Source organism: Carcharodon carcharias, chromosome 20 (assembly GCF_017639515.1).
Source record: "Carcharodon carcharias isolate sCarCar2 chromosome 20, sCarCar2.pri, whole genome shotgun sequence".
In the NCBI taxonomy this organism is placed as follows: Eukaryota; Metazoa; Chordata; class Chondrichthyes; order Lamniformes; family Lamnidae; genus Carcharodon; species Carcharodon carcharias.
Window position 1 is genome coordinate 111,798,499 of NC_054486.1, and position 22,949 is coordinate 111,821,447.

Sequence of the window (22,949 nt, forward strand, 5' to 3'; positions counted from 1 at the left end):
TAGGTTTTGAAGATTATCACCTCATACTAGAAGAAAGAAAGAATTTGCAGCTTTCACGTTCTCAGGACGTCCTGTAATATTTTTCAGCCAATGCAGTACTTTTGAAGCGTACTCACTGTCGTGATGTGGGAAACATAGTGTTACCTGCCTTGGCCAATCAAACTTCCCGCTGTCGGAAGTCGACATGTCTCCATCAGCATCATGTGATACTTTAAAAAAGGTGAACGGTGGCGTTGCTGGGTCTTCCTGGAATTTACCTGAGGTAAAGAGAAGGCCATTAAGCATTTAGTGCAGCCCACAATACTGCTGTATCATCACAGCCAGCAACCCCATCCCCTCACTAATGTTCTCCTCCTTCCCGCTGGGGGGGCGCAGCCCCGCAGGCTCCCACTGGGGGGGCGTGGCCCCGCAGGCTCCCACTGGGGGGGGTCGCGGCCCCGCAGGCTCCCACTGGGGGGGGGGGGGGGGGGGGGGGGGGGGCGCGCGGCCCCGCAGGCTCCCACTTGGGGGGGGGGGGCGCGGCCCCGCAGGCTCCCACTGGGGGGGGGGGCGCGGCCCCGCAGGCTCCCACTGGGGGGGGGGGGCGCGGCCCCGCAGGCTCCAGCCGCACTCTTGTATCTTGTCTGGGTAGCAAGTGACAACAGATGATGCAGATGTGGAGGCATCACAGCTACGCCCAATCCTGGGCTTTGATTTCACCCTATTGGGAAGGGCCATAGCCTGTTAGCAATCAGATGTGGTGGGGTGGGGGATCACAGGCTGAGGGGCAAACACTGGAGATTAGGGGGTTTGAACTTAGCCCAGCTCTCTGTATTAGCCCAGTAGCATCACCACTACCCTATCACACCCCATGATGTATGATAATATAAATGGGGGTGTTAAAGCAATAATAATAAAGTAACAATGAAAGCCACTCAGCTCACCAAGCAGTTCCTTAAAAGTGAGTTCCAGTTTGAGCTGTTCGTGGGATAAGCTCCCAAAGAATTCAGTCTTAAATTCTGCCTCGCTGAATTCCAAGTGCAGAATCTCCTTTTGTAGTGATTTCTTGAACCAGGGTCCTCTTTCCTGGTCAGACCGAAGGTCTGGGATTGGGAAGCGGATAGCCATTTTGAACATGGGTGTAGTGAGCTGCACAGACGTCCGCTGGTTGGCAGGTGAGGCAGAGTCGTCACGGAAAACCTCTGTGAAGGCTCTCTGCTGCAACGGGAAGGACCAGCAATGTAATCATTGGAGGTTAACAGTCTCGTGCAGAAGCTCCCTCTTGAGGAGTTAATGTTCGGTACAGAATGACTGATCCACACAGGCCAGAAGGGCCCAGGTTCAATCCACGATTTAGCTGGTCTGAGTATTAAAAAGAATTGTATTTCTATAGCTTGTTTTACAGCCTCATGGCATCCCAAAATGCTTTAGACCAAATGATGCCCTTTTGAAGTATTATACAGTAGGAAGCGGGACAGCCAATTTAGACACAGCAAACTCCCACAAGCAACAATGTTATAATGACCAGATAATCTGCTTTGAGGCGTTTGTTGCGAGATAAATATTAGCCAGAACAGTGGAGAGAATTCCCCCACTCTTATATAAATAGTGCCATGTGTCATCTGAAAGGCAACACCTCTGACAGTGTAGCACTCCCACAGTATTGCAGTGAAATTGTCAGCGTGGGTTGTCAGCTCTGGTCTTGGGGATGAGGTGAGTATGCTCTCCTTGGGCCAAGGCTAAAATTGAAAGGATACAATGCAGGGAGGGAAAAAAAAGGTTCACTACAGACCAACCCAGGTCACTATCCAATGTCCCCGACAGCAAATGAATGACAGGTGAAGATAGAATTGGGTCCGGCTGTGATGATCCTCATGGGCTAAATATGTTGCCAACACTCGCCATCTCTGCTCACCCATGGAGAATGGCTACTTGGGGAAAGTCGTAATGAGCACCGTGTGTCTGTGAAACAGTATCACAGTAATTGTCAGTGCTTTCAGTGGAGGGTGGATGAGATCTGCTGTTCTATCTCTAACATTAAAGATAATGGGTAAGACCAATGATCCCTCTGTTGTGCAGCCACGTAGCAACTTAAACATCCCCATACAGGCTTCGTTCAAGTCTACCCCTTTAGGTTACATGGTGGGCACAGCTGTACAAAAGAAATAAAGGAACTGTGTACTTAAACAAATCACCTGCACACGCCAAAAAAAAAATTGAAGAGAATGATGGGTGAGACTTGGTGCTTTTCAGGGTACAAATCATTCCATTTCATATATCATACTCCTGGTCTTCCCAGCATCAGCTGCAAGGAGTATTGAGTGGAGCATGGGAATGACACACAGGTAGAAGCTGTGCTAAAGGGGGAGACAGAAGGCAAAAACAAATCGGCTTCCCATATTTTAGAATCTGAGAGGGAGTCACACAGTCATGTATCTCAAGCCACAAGCTCATCTGTTGCCACAGAGAAGTCTGGCTGTTGTGCTCTCTGTTGCGGGAGTAGCGTAAATCAATTGCAAGGATAGTTTCCAATTCAGGCCACGCTGCAGTTTGAAATGGATGAGTTCTGCAGAAGTACCTTAGATACGGGCATGTCATTCCAGCCCTGTGATTACTAGCTCACAGAATTAAACAGAAATTCTACCCACCCATTTAATCTCCTCTCGCAGCCCCCCATACACTCTACTCTATAATGGAATCTAAACTCTATTTAGTCACAGTTGGAGGGTATTAGATACCATTCAGTAGGTCATAATGAAGTCTTCTCGGTCTTAAGTAGGTATGCATGTATTAACTACAAAACGATGTACATATATACAGTAAACGGTTCAAGCCAGGAGCTGTCTCCATGCTTGCTTGTGCACACAGCTCTGTCCACCATTAGACTGATCCCTACGTGTGGGTCATGTCTTCTCTTACATCACTGTACTGAGTCCCACTTTCACCCTATGTGCCAGACCCTTATTGTACACCTCCCCCCCCCAAGTCTTTATCCAACGTATTTAAAATTATTCTAGTTTATCCCATGTATTTATGTTATTATTACGACCCAAGCTAGCCCTTCAAGTCTCTGCGTTCATAGGTTCAGGCAGTGTGGAGGCCTTATAACCCTTCCATATCTCGTTCACACTACTATCGGAAGAGTGGTAAGTTCTGTCGCTGCAGGTAAACTCTGTTGATTTGGAGACTGTTCTGACATCTGGGTATCTTTTCATCCTCTTTTTCAATTCCTTGATATTGAACTGCTTTGTTGGTTCAGCAGTTGTGGTGATGAGTGGCTGTTGTTCCATCCCATTTCCTGTGCAGTGGACAAATATTCTGCTCATCTCAATGTCGTTTTTTTCTTTCTCTTCTTTCCTCATGTGGGTCATTGCAATGTCCACGATAACAGAAGATGGCCTTTCCTGTTATGAGGATGTGTTTTTTTTTTAGTAAGCTCACCTTTGCATTGGCTGTGGTATGCTGTCAGCAATGGCCGGCAGCTACTTGGTTCCAGCATCGTCTTTTGGCACTGTCATGCTGGCCGGGAGTTGCGGCATTTACTCTGTGGTTGGAGCCAGAGGTTGAGGCCCTTCTGGAACAAAAATGGACAAACCTGCTCTGCAAAGAGAGAAGACAGTCCAGAGCTGAAGTCCCAGTCAGGATATTCTTCCTTGTTTGAGCTCTCGGGAATTTGCAGTTCTGTATAATTTACAGCAGTGGTTGTCTTGACATTTTCTGCCGTTTTGAAGAGATTCAGGGCTACACAGGTACCTCTGCTCAAGAGAGAAAACGATTGGTTATGGATGACGTACAACAGTCCAAAGATTTATTTGCAGCCATACCTTAGTGGTTCCAGAATTATTCCAATGACCGGAAGTCAGATTCTTCCAGGCTCATAGAGCGTCTGTTGTTTGAAGCGAGAGGTCTCTCAGCCACGGTTCTTTGTCCGATAGGACCGTAACACTGGCTCCCACATCCAATTTAAAGTTTGTGAGATGGCTGTTAACCAAAATAAAGCATTCTAAAACAAGAATCCAGGATCTTTGAACTCACCCAAGAATCATGGCTGTGTGTTCTCTTGGTGTCCCGTCTCACCCTCATGAATCATCTTCGGGTCTTCTGTATGTTTAGATATTTTGGCCTTGCACTGTTTGCCAAGGTGTCCAATTCTGTTACATTGGGCTGAAATTGATTGTTCCCGCTTGTGGGGGCACATTACTCCATAGTTGACATGGTCACTCTACTGGTCAGTTAGGATGATGCTTCTCTTGGCCAGGAGTGTCCATGTTTCTGTGCTGTTTCACTAACTGGACTTCCCGGGGGGGGTTTCCTTTGTACCACAGTTTACCTTTCTCCTCTTAAAACGGACCTGTGTTGCACACAGAGTTCAGGCTGCCTAACAATCTGGATAGGTTTCTCTTGGGTTAGATCTTCCTTTGCTTGCAGCATGTCTGAGATGCGTTGTACACTACTCCTACAACTATTGTATCCCTGATCAGTTCAGGTCTCCATATTCAGAACATTCAGCCATCCCATACAGATCATTAACGAATGAGTTGAAAGGTTCTCCTGGCTACTAGACATTGTTATGACCACAGCAGATGTTAATTGCTGAGCAAACCAAATCCCAGAGGGAAACTTGGCTTACAGGCCATACCCATTTGTTTTGTATTCTGAAAATGAGAAGAAAATGCACTGATCTCAGCAGCAAGTCCTGTAACACTTCTGGATTTAAAAAATTTAAAGGAAATGTTTTAGTCACAAGAAGGAAAGACAACTTAAGCACACAAAATTACAGTTACACAGTTAAAATTAGTCTAACAAAACTTGCCCCCAAAAGACTCTGCACTTGGTTACAAGCACACACCTTCCAGGCAAAACTCCCTTATAGATGTTTAACTATAAAAATCCAGTAGTGTTACTCAAGGCAAACTGCTGTAGCTTTACTAAAGGCATACCACACGACCTCTTATTAAACTCTCTTCCACTCGGCTGTGGAAATCCAAGGCCAGGATTTTACGGCCCCTCCCACATGGTGGAATATTATGGATCTGCCGAACTGACTGGAGATTTAAACGGCCCGCAGCATCCACTGGGGCTGGATGGGGGGTGGTGGTTGGGGGAAGACACACTGGGGTGGGGCCATAAAACCCTGGCCCAAGACTTCCGAACAAGACTGCTTATTGCTGCCCAAGACGTTTCTGGCTCGATTGGATGGCTGACTCAAACTGCATCTTCTCCCAGCCTAGAGCTGTTTCCAGGGGATGATCGTCACATTGCCAACCCCCAAGTTCTCCACAGTAGCTCTAAAATACCTTTTCTCCCCTTTCATCTCAATTTCCATTGTTCTCGCACCTCTTCGAAACTCAGATCCTTCCAAAAATAAAATCTTTAATGTTGTCTCTGCTTTTGGATCAATAAAATGTAATATATCCTTTGTTAACACATGAAACTCCTAAGATGCAAAAATGTTTCTTGGCACCTCTGACTTCCCTTTGATATTCAAACGAATTCTTAACTTATCTAAAAATGTAAATATTAGATCCAGCCTATTTACTTGTAACTCAAACCCATCATGTCTTATTACAAATGCACACCTGACACCTCTATCCTTTTATAGAACCATAGAAAAGTTACAGCACAGAAGGAGGCCGTTTGGCCCATCTTGTTCATGCCAGCACGAGGACACCCAGGTGCCCTTTCTAATCCCACCTTTCTGCACCCGGCCCATAGCCCTGCAGCTTACAGCACTTTAGGTGCAGATCCAGGTACTTATTAAGAGTTTAAAGTTTCTGCCTCTACCACCAACTTGGGCAGCGAATTCCAGACACCCACTACCCTCTGTGTAAAAAAGTTCTTCCTTACGTCCCCCCTATACCTTCTGCCACTTATCTTGAATCTACATCCCCTGGTTCTAGAATTCTCCATCAAGGGAAACAATTTTATCCTGTCCACTCTATCTATTCCCCTCATAATTTTGTACACCTCAATCAAGTCACCTCTCAGCCTTCTTTGTTCCAGGGAAAATAACCCAAACCTATCCAATCTCTCCTTGTAGCTACACTTTTCTAACCCTGGCAACATTCTTGTAAACCTCCTCTGCACTCTCTCCACAGCTATTATGTCCTTCCTGTAATGTGGTGACCAGAACTGCACACAATACACCAGTTGTGGCCTCACCAGTGTTTCATACAATTCCAACATTATATCCTTACTTTTATACTCTATACCTCTGCCAATGAAGGAGAGCATTCCATATGCCTTCTTTACAACCTTGTCTACTTGAACTGCCGCCTTCATGGACCTGTGTACTTGTACGCCAAGATCTCTCACTTCATCTACCCCTCTTAGTATATTCCCATTTATTTTGTAATCCCTGTAGCTGTTTGACCTCCCTAAATGTATGACCTCACACTTCTCCATGTTAAAATCCATCTGCCACTTTACCACCCACTCGACCAACATAACTACATCGTTTCATGTCTTAACTTTTCAGACAATTTGTCTCGAGTAACTTTTCCACAGTTTAACTAGCACACACACATCGTTTCATGTCTTAACTTCTCAGACAATTTGTCTCGAGTAACTTTTCCTTAGTAACACACACACACAAAATTTATCCCTTTTGAGGATTTTGCTGCTTCTTGGGTTAAAATAAACATTGAGCAATATTTGTTCTTCTTCAAATTTAGCAGATGATTCACTGATTTCTTGCCTAGCGATAATGTTGTCTACTATTGAGCCTACGAATAAAGCAGTGTGTTAACTTGTTAAGCTTATCTTTTTATCCAGACTTGAAGCAATCATATATCTAAGAAATCTTTTTCTTCAAAGTCCCCAATTATGTGATTTATCTGGCCCTTGGATAAGTCCAAATTGATCTCAAAGAGTGGATTTCTGATCCATGCTTAAAAAATTTTTAAGTGTAGGTTCAGCTTTGAGACGTTGCTGAAATTCAAGATGGCGCTGCTGTCCGTTTGAAGACAAAGGGTTTACCCGCGCTTGCCAGTTTTGGCGGGTTCCTGCTGCAACGATGCTCACACTCAGCCTTGGAAAAATTTTAAACGATAGCTGCTTGGATTGACTCGCTGCAGATTTCAGCGCTACGGCTTTAGGGTCACAAAAGTGTCGAAATCCAGCCTTTACTGGTCTTTAAAGCTGATTCTTTAGTCATGATTCTTCTATTTAATTAATTTTCTTCTTGAACAAGCTTGGACACCACGTGCTCAGGCTCCGACTCGGGAATCTCGTTTTTCCAACCGAGCTTATAAATGGCAATTTCTGACCACTGAACTATTTAGAAAGTTTCTCAGAACCTGCTGTTTCCTGGAATTTAAAAGTTTCAGCTCACCGCTGCCAGGTTTGCTGACTCTGCACTCTGGTACTTCCAAGAGACCCCATGGAGCCTGCTGATGCAGTGAGGAATTTTAAATATCTGCCTTCAGCTTTTAAGCCTTTCTTTGGAGCTTTTACCTGGAAATTTTCCTCTGTCCGTCTGCTTCTCGAGCTTTTCTTCAGTTCACAACTTCTTCAAATTTTTCTTCAGTCTTGCAGGATTTTAGTTTTTCTCTGCATCTTTTGCAAGGTTTTGGATTTTTCCATTTGCTGCCACCATGTTTTGGCATGTTGGATACTGTTCAGTAGGTCTTAATTAAGCCTTCATAGTCTTAAGTAGGTTAACTGTATGTAATTATTAACTACATTAACTATGTACATATGTTAAGGGTTCAAGATAGGAACTGTCTCCATGCTTGCCTGTGCACTCAGCTCTGTCCAACACTAGGCTGACACCTAGGTGTGGGTGTTACTCTACTCAGTCCCACGTTAACCCTATATGTGCCAGACCGTTATACTGCAGTCACCTCCCACAGGCTATGCACACTTCCCTCTATCATGGGTCTCCAACCAACCATTTTAATCTGAATGGTGGAACAGGCTTGAAGGGTTGAATGGCCTACTCCTATCTCATGACAGAAAGTTACACAAAAGCAAAATACTGCAGATGCTAGGAATCTGAAATGAAGACAGAAAATGCTGGAGATATTGAAAAGGTCAGGAGGTTAACATTTCAGGTCAAATGACCTTTCATCAGAATAGCCCTGTAAATAAAGCCTGATCTCCAAACGTAATCAAACAATTATGCAGAATATTCATCCATCCTCACATTTCCACTACTTAACTCTGACCTACTGTTCTCTAGGCATTCATACTCCCCACACTGGATGGCAAAAGAAACCATCCTAGCCCTTGAGAGTTAGGATTAGTGCCACCAGTCCACTGGGGCCAGTTACTTTCAATTCCATTTCATTGTCCTGAGATCCTTGGACTTCTGAAATCCACACTGTAAAATCCACCAATTTTTGCCCAATTATTTTAATATCATAAGCTTCTGGAAGACCTGGAACAAAATTCCAATTGCCACAGATCATTAGCAACAGGACGCAGAAGCAGGCAGGATTCTATGATTATTCCAAAAATGTCACAGTCTCACAGCACTTACCAGGCTGATGTGTTTGTTGAAGGAGGTGTACATGTGTGATGCCATCATTTCTGTTGTTGCAAGTTTCTGAGGTTGCAATAATGAGTTGAGCCTATCCACAATGCTGATGTCCAATTCTGACTGAATCAGGCCTAGCTCAATCTGCAGCTCTGCCTTTGGCGGCACTGATGTCAGTCTACCTTGGCTGCCCTGAGAAAGAGAAAGCAGGTCAACCAAAAGTAGATAATCACTAGAGAAATATTATGACAGGTTTATTACCATGACCGTGAAAATTGATTCCAAAGTTTACAAAGAATCAGTGCATATTTGAGCATCTGTGGCACACTGAGAGGCCTGGAAAGAGTGGACGTGGGGAAGATGTTTCCATTAGGAGAGACTAGGACCCGTGGCACAGACTCAGAGTACAGGGAAGACTTTTTAGAACAGAGATGAGGAGAAACTTCTTTAGCCAGGGAGTGGTGAATCTTTGGAATTCATTGCCACAGAAGGCTGTGGAGGCCAGGTCATTGAGTGTATTTAAGACCGAGATAGATAGGCTCTTGATTGGCAAGGGGATCAAAGGTTACGGGGAGAAGGTGGGAGAATGGGGTTGAGAAACTTATCAGCCATGATTGAATGGCGGAGCAGACTTGATGGGCCGAATGGAGGCTGCTCAGTAAGATAACAGCCCATGGTGTTAGAGGCAAGCTACTAGCATGGATAGAAGATTGGCTGTCTGGCAGGAGGCAGAGAGTGGGGATAAGGGGGTCCTTCTCAGGATGGCGGCCGGTGACTAGTGGAGTTCCGGAGGGGTCAGTGTTAGGACCATAAATTTTCACTTTATACATTAATGATCTAGATGAAGGAACTGAGGGCATCCTGGCTAAGTTTGCAGATGATACAAAGATAGTTGGAGGGACAAGTAGTATTGAGGAGGCGGGGAGGCTGCAGAAGGATTTGGACAGGTTAGGAGAATGGGCAAAGAAGTAGCAGATGGAATACAATGTGGGGAAGTGTGAGGTCATGCACTTTGGTAGGAAGAATAGAGGCATAGACTATTTTCTAAATGGGGAGAGAATTCAGAAATCTGGAGTGCAAAGGGACTTGGGAGTCCAAGTCCAGAATTCTCTTAAGGTTAACTTGCAGGTTGAGACAGTAGTTAGGAAGGCAAATGCAATGTTGGCATTGATTTCGAGAGAACTAAATATAAAAGCAGGGATGTGCTGCTGAGGCTTTATAAGGCTCTGGTCAGACCACATTTAGAATATTGTGAGCAATTTTGGGCCCCATATCTCAGGAAGGATGTGCTGGCCCTGGAAAGGGTCCAGAGGATGTTCATGAGAACGATCCCAGGAATGAAAGGCTTAACATATGAGGAACGTTTGAGGACTCTGGGTCTATACTCGATGGAGTTTAGAAGGATGAGGGGGGATCTGATTGAAACTTACAGAATACTGAAAGGCCTGGATAGAGTGGACGTGAGGAAGATGTTTCCATTCGTAGGAGAGACTAGGACCCGAGGGCACAGCCTCAGAGTAAAGGGAAGACCTTTTAGAACAGAGATGAGGAGAAACTTCTTTAGCCAGAGAGTGGTGAATCTATGAAATTCATTGCCACAGAAGGCTGTGGAGGCCAGGTCATTGAGTGTATTTAAGACCGAGATAGGTTCTTGATTGGTAAGGGGATCAATGGTTACGGGGAGAAGGCGGGAGAATGGGGTTGAGAAAATTATCAGCCATGATTGAATGACGGAGCAGACTCGATGGGCTGAATGGCCTAATTTCTGCTCCTATGTCTTATGATCTTAAGCGGCTTAGCTATCTATCAACCATATCTGGCTGGATCACATCAAGCTCTGCTGGGCCTCAATCTCCTTTGACAAAGCCACCATGACACCAGGATCACCCTGAAGAGCAGCTTCTTTACTCTTTGCAACTGCAATGTGCTACATGGCCCAATCAACCAACAAATACAGAAATCAGATGATGTCAGGTCAGGCAGGGTAAAGCTTTAAGTAAAGGCTGAACCAGCTTAAATATCAGGACAGACATCCTTTCCCAGAGAACAGTGGGTCTGTTAAACAAGCTGCCAACTCACGCAGTGAACGCTGATTCAATGAATTCCTTCAAGTGAGAGCTGGACCTGTTCCTGACTGGGTGGAGACCACCTCATACAAAAGGTAGGTACCGTATAACATTAATCAGAGCTAGAGTGATCTCCTGGGCTGGTTCTGATTGCCTGAGGTGGTCGGAGAGGAATTTTTCAGAACTCATGAAAGGCACTAGGTAAACGCAGTCTTTCTTTTTCGTTCGTGCGTGTGCGCAAGCTCACTCAGGAAGAATGGGCACTTGTGGCCTGAGCAGTGAGAGACAGTAGGCATAAAAACTGTGCTGCAAAAAGGCTGCCCATTATTGAAACCTGCCTGATTTTCATTCCCACTAATCTAAAAATGCCAATTTTACACCTGGGCAGAAAATCTATTCCAATGTCTTCGGAAGTGGGACAGAAGCAACGAGCTCCACTGCTAAATAAAACAATTCAAGTGGAACATTTGACTCTCATACATATGAGAAAGTCCATGAGCATTACAGAATCCTCCTCTTAATTCAAGGCTGCTTTGATCAGATTAAAATGTTTTTCTGGTACAAAAACAAAACAAAGTTAAATTCTGAATAGACTGTCATCGTGACTTGTTAGGGCTTTTCAATAATATACCTGGACTCCTCTTCGGTCGATGTGTTTATAGTGAAGTTGTACTGAAGGTGCAGGATGAGCTCCAGTCTCACTCACTGATTGAAACGTGATCAGCTGCCAAAACAAAATGAAAAGTGGAGAAGGAAAGAGTTTCAGCCAACACATTCTAAGGAGAGCATTTAATCTCTGTTCACAGTGTAACCCTAAAACAACTTTTCACCTCCAGAACATGGGATCAAATTCAACCCAGGCTGACCGATCAAATGTGCGACTGCAGGTAGTTGGTGAAATAGGTTTGGTCAATCTCAGAGGTTCCTCATGGCTCATGGGCACATGGCATAAACCTAACAGTAATGGTAACTGGCACTCTCAATCACAAAGGGACCAGAGAAATGGCTGGCACAGGAAATGAAACAAACAGTAGCACAGCAGTAAAGAGGCTCTCTTGTGATTGTGGTGCAGAATCACATGAATGGGGAAAGAGCAGAGGAATCTTGTTTGCCTTTCTTACCCTGACCTAGAACTAATTGGTACTAATACAGAGCTCAAAACACATCACTCCATTTTGCAGTACCAACCAACCAGCTCTCCCTCAACAGCTCATTGACTATGCTGTCAAACTGCTCTTTCGACAGAGTGCTTGGTAAGCCACTGTCTTTTCCAGCTAAACACAGGAAAGACTGAGAAACCATTGTTGTTCCCAGCCTTCATCTTGAACACATGATGGCATCAAGGAGCCCTAGCAAAACTGAAGTCAATGGGAATCAGGGGGAAAACTCTCTACTAGTTGGAGTCATACCTAGCACAAAGGAAGATGGCTGTGGTTGTTGGAGGTCAATCAAGACATCGCTGCAGGAGTTCCTCAGGGTAGTGTCCTAGGCCCAATCAACTCCAGCTGCTTCATCAATGACCTTCCCTCCATCATAGGGTCAGAAATGGGGATATTCGTTGATGACTGCACAATGTTCAACACCATTCATGGCTCCTCAGATACTGAAGCAATCTGTATCCACATGCAGCATGTCTTGGACCACATTCAGGCTTGGGCTGTTAAGTGGCAAGTAATATTCACAAAATGCAAGTGCCAGGCAATGATCATTCCTGCAGCAAATAACTCACCTCCTGATTGCTCAAAGCCTGTCCACCATGTACAAGGCACAAGTTAAGAGTGTGATGGAATACTCCCAACTTGCCTGGATTAGAGAAGCTCCAATCACACTCAAGAAGCTCGACGTCATCCAAGACTTGATTGGCATCCCATCCACAAACACTGACTCGCTCCACCACCAATGCCCAGTGGCAGCACTATGTATCATCTACAGATTGCCTGCAGCAATTCATCGAGACTCCTGCGACAGCACCTTCCAAACCCACAGCCTCTACCACATAGAAGGGCAAGGGCAGCAGATGCATGGGAACACCACCACCTGCAAGTTCCCCTCCAAGTCACACACCTTCCAGACTTGGAAATATATCGCTGTTCCTTCACTATCGCTGGGTCAAAATCCTGGAACTCCCTCCCTAACAGCACTGTGGGTGTACCTACACCACGTGGACGGCAGCGGTTCAAGAAGGCAGCTCACCACCACCTTCTCAAGCGCAATTAGGGATGGGCGATAAATGCTTGCCCAACCAGTGACACCCACATCCCATGAACTAATAAACTTAAAAAAAAATACCTTCTTGGGAAGAGTTTTTAAAAACAAAACACATTTTCTACTTTATGAACTAACTGAACGAGCAAAGACAAAGTTAGAGAGTGAAGGAATCAGGCTAGTTTGTGTACTAGGAGTGTCTGAGTGAGTGCACCAGCTAGCATCTGTCAATGCCAGTGCCAATATTCATTCTGAGCTGCGCATGTGTGAGACAATGGGTAATGTGTCGAGAAAGAAACAAACTTATCATAAACAAGCAGTATTTCTTTTAAATTGGGCGCATGTGTGGCTGCATATCAATCTGAAAAGGACCACAAAGTGCAACGAACCAGTCCCACATAGGAAACAAATGTTGAAAGGAACCTTGGCCACCATCAATAGATATTTATGACTCTGACCTCAGTATATTGGGGCGTGACAGTCAACGAATCCATAGGGAAGAGACATTCCAGCAGCTCCATCCAGTTAATGCAGACATCTGTGTTTAGGCTTCGAGAGCTAGCGCCCCGTCGCTGCTCATAGTTCAGCTTCATGCCAGTTGCAAAGAGCCTGTGGAACCAGTAACAAAGAGGTGAAATGATGAAATATCCACAAATCAAAACCTGGATTACGGATGACAACTTGCATTTATTTAACGCCATTGATGTAGTAAAATGCCCCAAGGTAATCCACAGGAACAATTATCAGACAAAAATTGAGACCAAGACACACAAGATGATATTAGTGCAGGTGAGTGTAAGCTCGGTCAGAGGTATGTTTTAAGGAATATCTTAAAGCAGAAAAGAAAGGTAGCAAGCCCGAGATGTTCAGTGAGGGAATTTGAGAGCTTAGGGCCTATGCAGCTGAAGGCAAGTCGACAACAGTGGAGTGAAGAAAGCTGGGGATGCACAAAGGGCCAGAATGAGAGGAGCGAAGATATATCAGGGGTTGTGGGGTTGAAGGAGGTTACAGAAAAAGGAACAGGCAAGGCCATGGAAAGATTTGAAAACGAGGATGAGAATTTTAAAATCAAGGCGTTGCAAGACTGGAAGCCAGTGTAGGTTAGCAAGCACAGAGGTGATGGGTGAATGAAGCCTGTTTAGGATACAGGCAGCAGAGTTTTGAATAAGCTCAAGTTTATGTGGGTGGAAGATGAGAGGTCAGCCGGGAGACTATTGGAACAGTCACGCCTGGAGGTAGCAAAGGCATAGATGAGGCCTTTGGTAGCTGATAAGGTTTGAGTAAATTGATTTTCACTTCAACCTCAACAACTCCAGAGGTCATTGTCTGAGTGGTGAAGAAGACAGTGATCCCAAAATAACTGCAGCATCTCTGCATCACCACACGTGCTGCAGAAAAGAGCCACAGCCACCCTGGCCAGCGACTCGAAACACCCCTAACCCATCCAAATCCTGGGCATGGAATCATTTACATATCTAGGGCAAGCTGCCTATGCCTGCAGCTTCCACTCAACTGATCCCTCCTAAAATGAAGCATCACATTGCCACACTGTTTGAAGACCCATCCAGAATATTGCACCTAGTTTCAAACCCCTCATATGGAAGGGGGTACACCCAGGCTCTGGAGATATTCAGAGGATGATCACTAAAATTATACCAAGTCTTAGGACTATTGGTTATTAGGAAAGGCTTGGGAAACAGGGGCCAACAGAGGTCTTAAAAATGAAAGGTACAGATTCTGTTTGGGTGGGCTGGATTACTGAACTATCAGAATTAACACAATTTTCCAGGGGGTGTGCTGGGCAGGTGCTGGACAGAGCGTAGAAAACCATCCAATGCTGCACTCACCTGAGATGATCATGGGGACAGGCCACAGCAAACTTGGGTCGGAGCGTGTGGAAATCTCCCGCTGGGAACTGAGACAGATCGAAGGTCTTGAACTGCTCAAAGAAATGGGATGCCATCTTCGCCAGGGGGTCAAGGTGCAACGGGCTCTCAGGCGGTGGCAGTGGATCGATGTGCAGCACTGACAAAGAAAGACTGCCAATCGTCAGCCGGACAACAACCTGGGGTCTGGATTCATCAATGGGATGTGATTTGGATTGCAGACCTGAAAGATAACCAGGGGAAACTTCACAGGAAATTACTGAAAATTAATATTCTGAAAAACACACAAGATAAAAGCTCATTGCTGGCTGGACAATCTTCCTCTCTTAATGTACTTCAGTGCTCCACTTTTTCTTGCCTGTTTTATCCATGGTATAAGCACTGCCCCAATTATCCTTCCTCTTTTGTTCCTCCTAAACTCCATCTCCTGCTCTGCTCCCTGCACACTCAATCTGTCAAAATTCAAACCCATCACACTCACACTCTCCCTCTTTCAGGACTTGCAAACTGTGGAGCTCCTCAACTCTCAGTAGAATCAGCCATCCCATCTTCCTGATCTAATAGGGTATGGGGGACTGGCAGGGGAAGCATGATGGGCGGGGTCATGAGCTGCTCCAAGGCCTGTGCTGTTCCCAGCCTGAAATTCACTCCTTACACCTTCATTTTCAACGCCACATTCCCTCTATACTTCTTCACAGATTTCCAGCTAATGCCATCCACTGGATGACACAAACGAACAACCCATGGACAAAATCTCTCTTATTATTTATCCATTCCCGCGGGGAAAGACTTGGAATTGATTCAACATGCAAACGGCCATGGCTGCAAATCCAAGGCCAACCTCCGCACCGTGTTTATAGCTATGACCTCACTTGTATTGCTCACTTCAACGTTTTTTGTTAGTAATTTATTCCACAACCTTTTGGCAGAGAAACTTCAGCTTGAGCTGCTACTATGCAAACTCTCGAGCCCCGTTAACAGATAATACCTTGCTGAGATTTACAAACAGAACAAATTAAGCCACCAACGTTGAGTGGAAGGTGAGGCATTGGGTGATCACACTTAACTGCAGTCCTCAACAAGAACTGTCAAGTTTTGCTCGTCAACAGTGACAACTGCTTTGTTGTGCAACACTTTCAAGATTCTCACTCGAACAATTCTCAGTATTTCTTCAAGGTTGAAAGGCTATCTCAGCGCCCTGCTTCTACTGAACTGAATAGTACACAACTCCATGCAACAATGCATTCTGAAACTTACTGCTTGGTCGGAGAGGTCTCTGTATTATTGGCAACTCTTTGGAGTTAAACGCTGACTCCCGTATCACTCGACCCCCTTGTCCAGAGTGATCAAGGTAGTCATCCCATGATGTGGAAAACTAAAACAAGTGGAAAAATTCATTTTGTGTGTTAGTTTTGTATGAAGCTCAGAGTAAAAAAATAGTTGCTCTTGAGATGTGGGTGATGCCGACAAGGCTACGTTTAATTACATAAAAAACAAACCAACTGCTGGGGTTCATTTCTGGAAGGATAGAATCAAAAAACAAAGATGTTTTGCCAAATTTGAACAGAACTTTGGTTAGACCACACCTGGAGTGCTGTGTAGAGTTCTGGTTTCCATAATTATGAAAAAGATTTAAAGGAGAAGAAGGTGCAAAGATATTTTACAAGGATGGTACCAGAACTGAGAGGTTATAACTTGTTATAGTCCAGAAAGCCAGTTGGTGAAGGATAATACAGGAGTCAATCTTTACTCAGTCTAACATTTATTTAGAGTGAAACATTACAAGCATAACCCCAGTCCCTCTAAATCTGCCCAAGTAAAACCCCAATTAATGCCCTCCACCTGCATATAATTAAACAGAATTGATAATAAATTAACATAACTATCAGGAAAGTTGGAACAGGCTGGGGCTCTTTTCTCCAGAAATGAGAAGACTGAATGGTGACCTAATAGAGGTTTTGAAAATTATGAACGGGTTTGATAGAGTGGCTGTGGAGAAAATATTTCCACTTGAGGGCAAGCCCAAAACTGCAGGCCATAATAAAAAGATAAGTCACTAAAAAGAATTCAATAAGGAATCTTGCCAGCTTTTCTCAAATGATAATGTTCTGTGGTTATTCTTCAGAACTGAATGACTTGCTAGGCTACTGCAAAAGACGTGAAGAGTCAATCTACAGTATGGGCTGTAGTCACATGACCCAGGTTGGGTAAAGATGGCTGACTCCTTTCCCTGAAGCATGTTAGTAAAATAGTTGGGGTTTGATGACAATCCAACAATTATCCTCATACCAGCCCACAAATAACCAGATTTATCAAATTCAATTTAGCAACTTGCCATAACAAAATTTGAATTTACAACCTCATGGTTGCTAGGACATAACTACCACAATATTGTACATAACCATTACACTACAGCATGCGTATAATTATATAGCAAGTGTAATAAATTATATACTTTGTGATTATCTTGTTCAGCGTGGTTAGAATAATAATCTTTTAACATATTGACTGCTACATTATATTTTTCATGCACTTTGGACGGAATAATGAATACCATAGAAGCAATAAAATTACACACGTTGGCAACCATTCTCCCTTGCTCACCCCTGTAGCACTCTGTGGAGAGCTGCCGGCTGAGTTGGCACGCGTGCTGCTCAACGATAATTCCATATCAATAGTTGGTTCCCCGAGGGGCGGAAGAGATGCCACACTGTTCGACATTTCCATGTCTGCCATTGAGAAGAAGACATCATCTTCTGCTGTGAGAAATGAAAAGGGAAACAGTGACTCAAAAATAAACACTCACTTAATTTGCCAAGAGCCTTATTTGGTTAAGATTTGGTGTAAGCGATAAAAAGTTCACCCTCCCAACTCTTCCTTGAGTTAGCCGATCTCGGCAGAGAATGTTACTGGGGTCTGCCATTGATTGAGTGTCCCTGCATTAGAATGGAGGTAAATAGCCCTAATTTTTGCTCTTGAACAGTAGCTCGGTGATCCCTCTTGTAAAACGTGCATGGATGTCCGATTAGTTCAGTCCAGGCTTGGCTGTCAAGCCACCATTGTGGGAAAGCCTTCAGGTACTCTGTCTGAACACCAACTTGAGCAAGCCATTGAAGGGCCCCAGCACCCATTAAACCTCACCTGGAATAGGAGAATGGTCATACATTTTTTCTCATTCCACACTCAATGTGTTAAATGTTTATCTTACATCCCATTTCACTGCTAAGCAACTCAGTGTAATAAGCGACTGAGAATTCATTTGTTTCATCATATACTCTATCTCACATGGAGTTTTGGTTTTGGTTCTCTTACCTTTTGCCCACACCCTAGTTTGCTGATAATACAAAGCTAGGTGGGCAAGTACACCTTTGTGAATAGGACACAGAGTCTGCAAAGTGAAATAGGGTAAATGAGGTGACAGATATAGTATAATGAGGCTACTCGCTTTGGAAGAAAGAGTAGAAAAATAGAATTTTTTTTATTGGTGAGAAACTATTAAATGAAGGCATTCAGAAGAATTTGGGTGTTTTTGTACACAAAACACGGGAAGTTAAATTGCAGGTACAGCAAGCAATTAAGGCTGCAAATTTCTGTTGGTCTTAATTGCAAGGAAGGTGGCGTACAGAGTAAAGAAGCCCTCCTGCAAATGTACAGGAGTTACTGCAGCTGGAGTACTTTGTACAGTTTTGGTCTCCTTACCTAAGGGAGGTATACTTGCCTTAGAGGGGATGCAACAAAGATTCACTAGCTTAGTTGCTTGGTTGAGAGGGTTTTCCTACGAGAGATCGAGTAGAATGGAGTTTAGAAGAATGAGAAGTGATCTCATTGAAACATATGAGATTCTAAGAAGGATGGGTGCCGACAGAATGGTTACCCTGGCTGGACTCTACAACATCCACAACCCAACAAATCTCAGAGATCTGTGTCCTCCAATTCTGATCACTTGTGCATGCCTTATTTTAATCATCCCAGTATCGATGATGCTGCCTTCAGCTCTGAGATTTTCTCCTCCCAATTCTCCACCTCCCTCTCTTCCTTTTTGTTACTCTTTAAAATCAACCTCTTTGACTGATCGAGCACCAGGATAAGGCGTTGGCCATTCAGGAATAAGATGAGGAGAAATTTCTTCACTCAGATGAGTCTGTATCTTTGGAATTCTCTAATCCAGAGAGTTGTAAATGTTCAATCGTTGAGTACATTGAAGGCTATGTTTCTCTCTCCACAGATGCTGCCAGACCTGAGTTTTTTCTGTTTTTATCATTATTAAAGAGATATGGGAATCAGGTGGGAATGTGAATTTGAAGTCAAAAATCAGCCATGATTTTAATGAGTCACGGAGCAGGCTTGCAGGGCCATATGACCCACCTTCTCCTATTTGTTATGTTCTTATGATGTTACATTTGAGAGTGTACACAAGATGTCTGTGTGAAGCTGCGCTTGTGAAAGTTAATCATGTTTTGGTTTGAGATTGTATTTTTGAGCGTGTGTCATACCACGGCTTGAAGTTGTTCGAACTGTTTCGGTCTCGTAATAGCTCTGTTCTGCCGAAACGCCAGGGGAAAGCTTTTCCTTCTGCAGGTATCGGTGGAGTTCCATTTGAATCAGATACTGATCCTCCTGCTGCATCGGCCGATTCCTCCGGCTCTTTGATTGAACAGTTGCTGCCTCTGTACTCCCTGAACAAGCCAAAGACAAGCAAAATAATTGTTCCATTTTCAGCAGAACGTTGACATCAACTAACCCAATATAAAAGAAACACTTGCGGTTAGACAGTACCTGATTGTAAATGGTCACTCAGTCTACTTGTGCTACTGTTACACAACCCTACAAATCTCTGAGATCTCTGTGCTCCTCTAATTCAGGCCACTTGTACATGCCTTATTTTAATCGCCCCAGTATTGATGGCGTTGCCTTCAGCTCTGGGATTTCCTCCTTCCAATTCTCCACCTCCCTCTCTTCTTTATCACTGCTCTTTAAAACTGACCTCTTTGACTTATTGATCATTTGTCCTAGTATCATTCTATGTGGTTCAATGTCAAATGTTGGCTGATGATGCTCCTGTGAAGCTCCTTGGGAGGTTCTACTATGTTAAAAGACAGTATAGAAATACAAGTTGTTTCCATTCAATTGAAGAATGAATGCTGGCCAGGACACCAGGGAAAACTGTGCTCTTTCTGAAGATTGACATGGGATCTTTAATGTCTAGCCGAACAGGCAGATGCAGCCTCGGATTATTTGAAGGATGGCATCAACAACAACGAAACACTCCCTCTGTGCTGCACTGGAGCATCAGCCTAGATTATAAACTTAGGTTTTGCTGTGGGTTTCAAACTCATTTCAGTCAAGAGGTAAGAGTGTGAGCAGTGAACCAACCTGACTATAGAAATATGGATGTTTACATACATGAGGCCATTTCAGCCATCTAACTGGGCTGGTTCTTTGCAAAAGCAATCTCGTCTTGTTGTCACCCCCCCTTCCTGCAGGCCTGTAACTTCCTTTGAAACATTGATCCATTTTTTCTTAGTCATAATTGGCATCCTATGTGACTGTGACAAAGATAAACTATCCCTCCTCATCCTTCTCCATCTGTCTACAGCCATCCTCCTCCAACACTTCTCTACTGTTGTCCAGCTGGTGAGACTGCAACTTGCCTAGCTCCATTCTTATCAATCTAATCATAGCCAGAGAATAACCTACAATGGTCTTTCTTCCCACCGATACCTCTACCCCCAAGGATCTATCGTTGGCTCCCCCCTACTCATATCTACATTCTGCACTTCGGTGTCATGAACTGAAAACAGTTTTCACATGTCCACTGAAAACACTGAGCTTTAGCTCAGCACCACCTCTCTCATACACTGCAGAGTCTATAAATTGGCATGACTGCTTATTCAACATCCTGTATTGGATGAGAAGTTTCCTCAGATTAAATGTTATGAAGTCCAAAGCTATTATTTTCAATCCCTGCTACAAACTGTGTTGCTTCGCCACTGACTTCATCTCTCTTCCTGACAACTGTGACAGGCTAATCTAGACTGTTTGCATCCTTAGTGTCATATCTGACCCCGTGATGAGCTTCTGACCACATGCCCATATCAACACTAAGATCATCTATTTCCACTGCAGCAACATGATTCCATCTTTGACTCTCTCATCTACTGCTGAAACCCTCATCCATGCCTTTGTTACCTCTAAACATGCCTACTCCAACACACTGCTGGTCCCATATCCTACCCTCCATAAACCAGAGATCATCCAAACCTCTGCTGCCCGTTGCCTATCTTGCACACTTCACTCCTATGCTCACTGATCCACATGGGTTCCTGGTAAAGCAATGCCTCGGTTTTGAAATTCTCATCCTTGTTTTCAAATCCCTACCTCTGTGACTCCCTCCAGCCCTCCAAGATATCTGCACTCCTCTAATCCTGGCCTCTTGAACATCCCTGTTTTTATTTGGTCCACCAGCGGTGGCTGTGCCTTCAGCTGCCTAGGCCCTAAGCTCTGGAATTTTCTCCTTAAATCTCTTAGCCTCTCTTTCCTCTTTTAAAACGCTCCTTAAAAATCCATCTCAAAAGCAAAATACTGTGGATGCTGGAAATCTGAAATAAAAGCAGAAAATGCTGGAAATACTCAGCAGGTCGAGCAGAGGTGGAGAGAAAAACAGAGTTAAAGTTTCAGGTCGACGACCTCTGACTAAGTTTTTGGTCACTTGCCCTAATATTTCCTTAGGCAACTTGGTATCAAACTTTGCTTTGTAACACTCTTGTGTAGTTCCTTTTTTTAAAAAATTACATTAAAGGTGCTATATAAATACAAGTTGTTACTGCTGAAGTTGTAGCAAAAGACAAGATGTTCTCTTTCAAAACCATTTTCCATGGCTCCAACACCCTTTGAGGCAAAGGATTATTTTCCTAGACATGTGAATCACAGCAGCTATATTGCCTTGAAGATAATAATTGAAGAAATAGGAGCAGGAGTGAGCCATTTGGCCCCTTGAGGCTGCTCCACCATCCAATAAGATCACAGCTGAAGTTTTATACCAACTCACTTTCCCAGCCTATTCTCATATGCCTTAATGCCCTTATAGTGTCCAAAAATCTATCGATCTCCGCTTTGAATATATTCAGCAACTGAGCACCCACAGCTCTCTGGCATGGGGAATTCCAAAGATTTCAATGATGAGGATTGATTCATCAACAAACTGTTTTACTGCAGCTCCATGTGTTGTAATTTCCAGCCCTTCTGTGAACCTTTCACCCAGAGCAGAAGCTGACTAACGGAATTCAGAAAGCAGTAATATCCAAGTTCAGATACAGTTGCATTTCAAATGACTGCAATCATCAGGCAGCTTCAGGCTATCCAAAGCAAAGTAAGAGTTACAGCCTTTGCTGCTCTCCAGCCTGAAATAAAGCTGCATTACCCAACTGGCTACATGGTTTCTCCAAAGTGAATCAGAACGAAGGGTTACATGTAATGTAAAAATAATCCACAAAGGGATAAGGCTACAAGGAGAGAAAAGTTTATGTTAGTGGACTAATAATCCAGAGAATGTTGTCACGACTCACTGGGGATAGTATGCTGCAATATCAAGCCTCAAAGTTCCCTGAGCTGTGACAAAAGTGAAAACCACCAGATTGCCCCAATTCTACCGAACTGTTTAATTTAGGTTAACAGAATACGAGCACCAGGTTTGTAAGCTTAATAAGTAAATAACTGTTTATTGAACAAATTGTCTCTAACTAGTGGCAAAAGAAAGAAATATGAACTGCTAACTTCTAACACTACAACTTAAACTCTACCCCCTTCTTAAATCCCTATATATATATATATATACATATATATATAAAAATATATATATATACACACACACACACACACACACACACACACAAACAAACACTCTCTCACACACACACACACACACACTCTCGATGGGTTGATTTTGATCGATGTCTTCCAAATTCCTTTCAGTTCTTGTTGATGACACAAGGCAGCCTTCCAGCACTTTCCGTATTTAGTTCACTAGTTGAAAACCTGCTTTTCAATGTCTCTAACAGTGGTTTTCCCCTTTTCCTTTTTACAGGGGTTTCCTCAGATAGACAGCAGGTTATAGAGATATGAGGAAGAGAGATATTAGATGTTTTCTCTTTGCAGGCCAGGAGCTTTCTGCTGCACTGCCCTCACACGAAACCTGGTCACCTGTGTCAGGAGTCAATTAAAATGCTGCTGTCAGGCAGCTCCCTTGGTCCAGGACTCCTTTCCATCACCATCCTGTCTTTCGTGGCACACTCTGTTCCAGAACTGCAACATTGTATATACCTCTCATCCTGTTCC

General features: G+C 43.9%; 1 protein-coding gene across 7 annotated transcripts in view; it reads right to left on the reverse strand.

The window, feature by feature from the left end:
* Positions 1–22,949, reverse strand: part of LOC121292269 (autophagy-related protein 2 homolog B-like) — an 81,396-nt gene that overhangs the window by 44,557 nt on the left and 13,890 nt on the right. Inside the window, exons 8-16 of one of the 7 annotated variants that reach the window (XM_041214083.1) lie at positions 19,109–19,291; positions 17,220–17,371; positions 15,873–15,990; positions 14,577–14,859; positions 13,188–13,338; positions 11,156–11,248; positions 8,462–8,650; positions 924–1,197; positions 149–257 (exon numbers count right to left, since the gene is read on the reverse strand). In XM_041214083.1, the coding sequence (XP_041070017.1) occupies positions 149–257; positions 924–1,197; positions 8,462–8,650; positions 11,156–11,248; positions 13,188–13,338; positions 14,577–14,859; positions 15,873–15,990; positions 17,220–17,371; positions 19,109–19,291 (1,552 nt within the window). Of the gene's footprint in view, positions 1–144; positions 258–923; positions 1,198–8,461; positions 8,651–11,155; positions 11,249–13,187; positions 13,339–14,576; positions 14,860–15,872; positions 15,991–17,219; positions 17,375–19,108; positions 19,292–22,949 lie in introns of all 7 variants that reach the window. The other 6 variants (XM_041214084.1, XM_041214082.1, XM_041214085.1 and 3 more) reach the window with 6 other exon arrangements.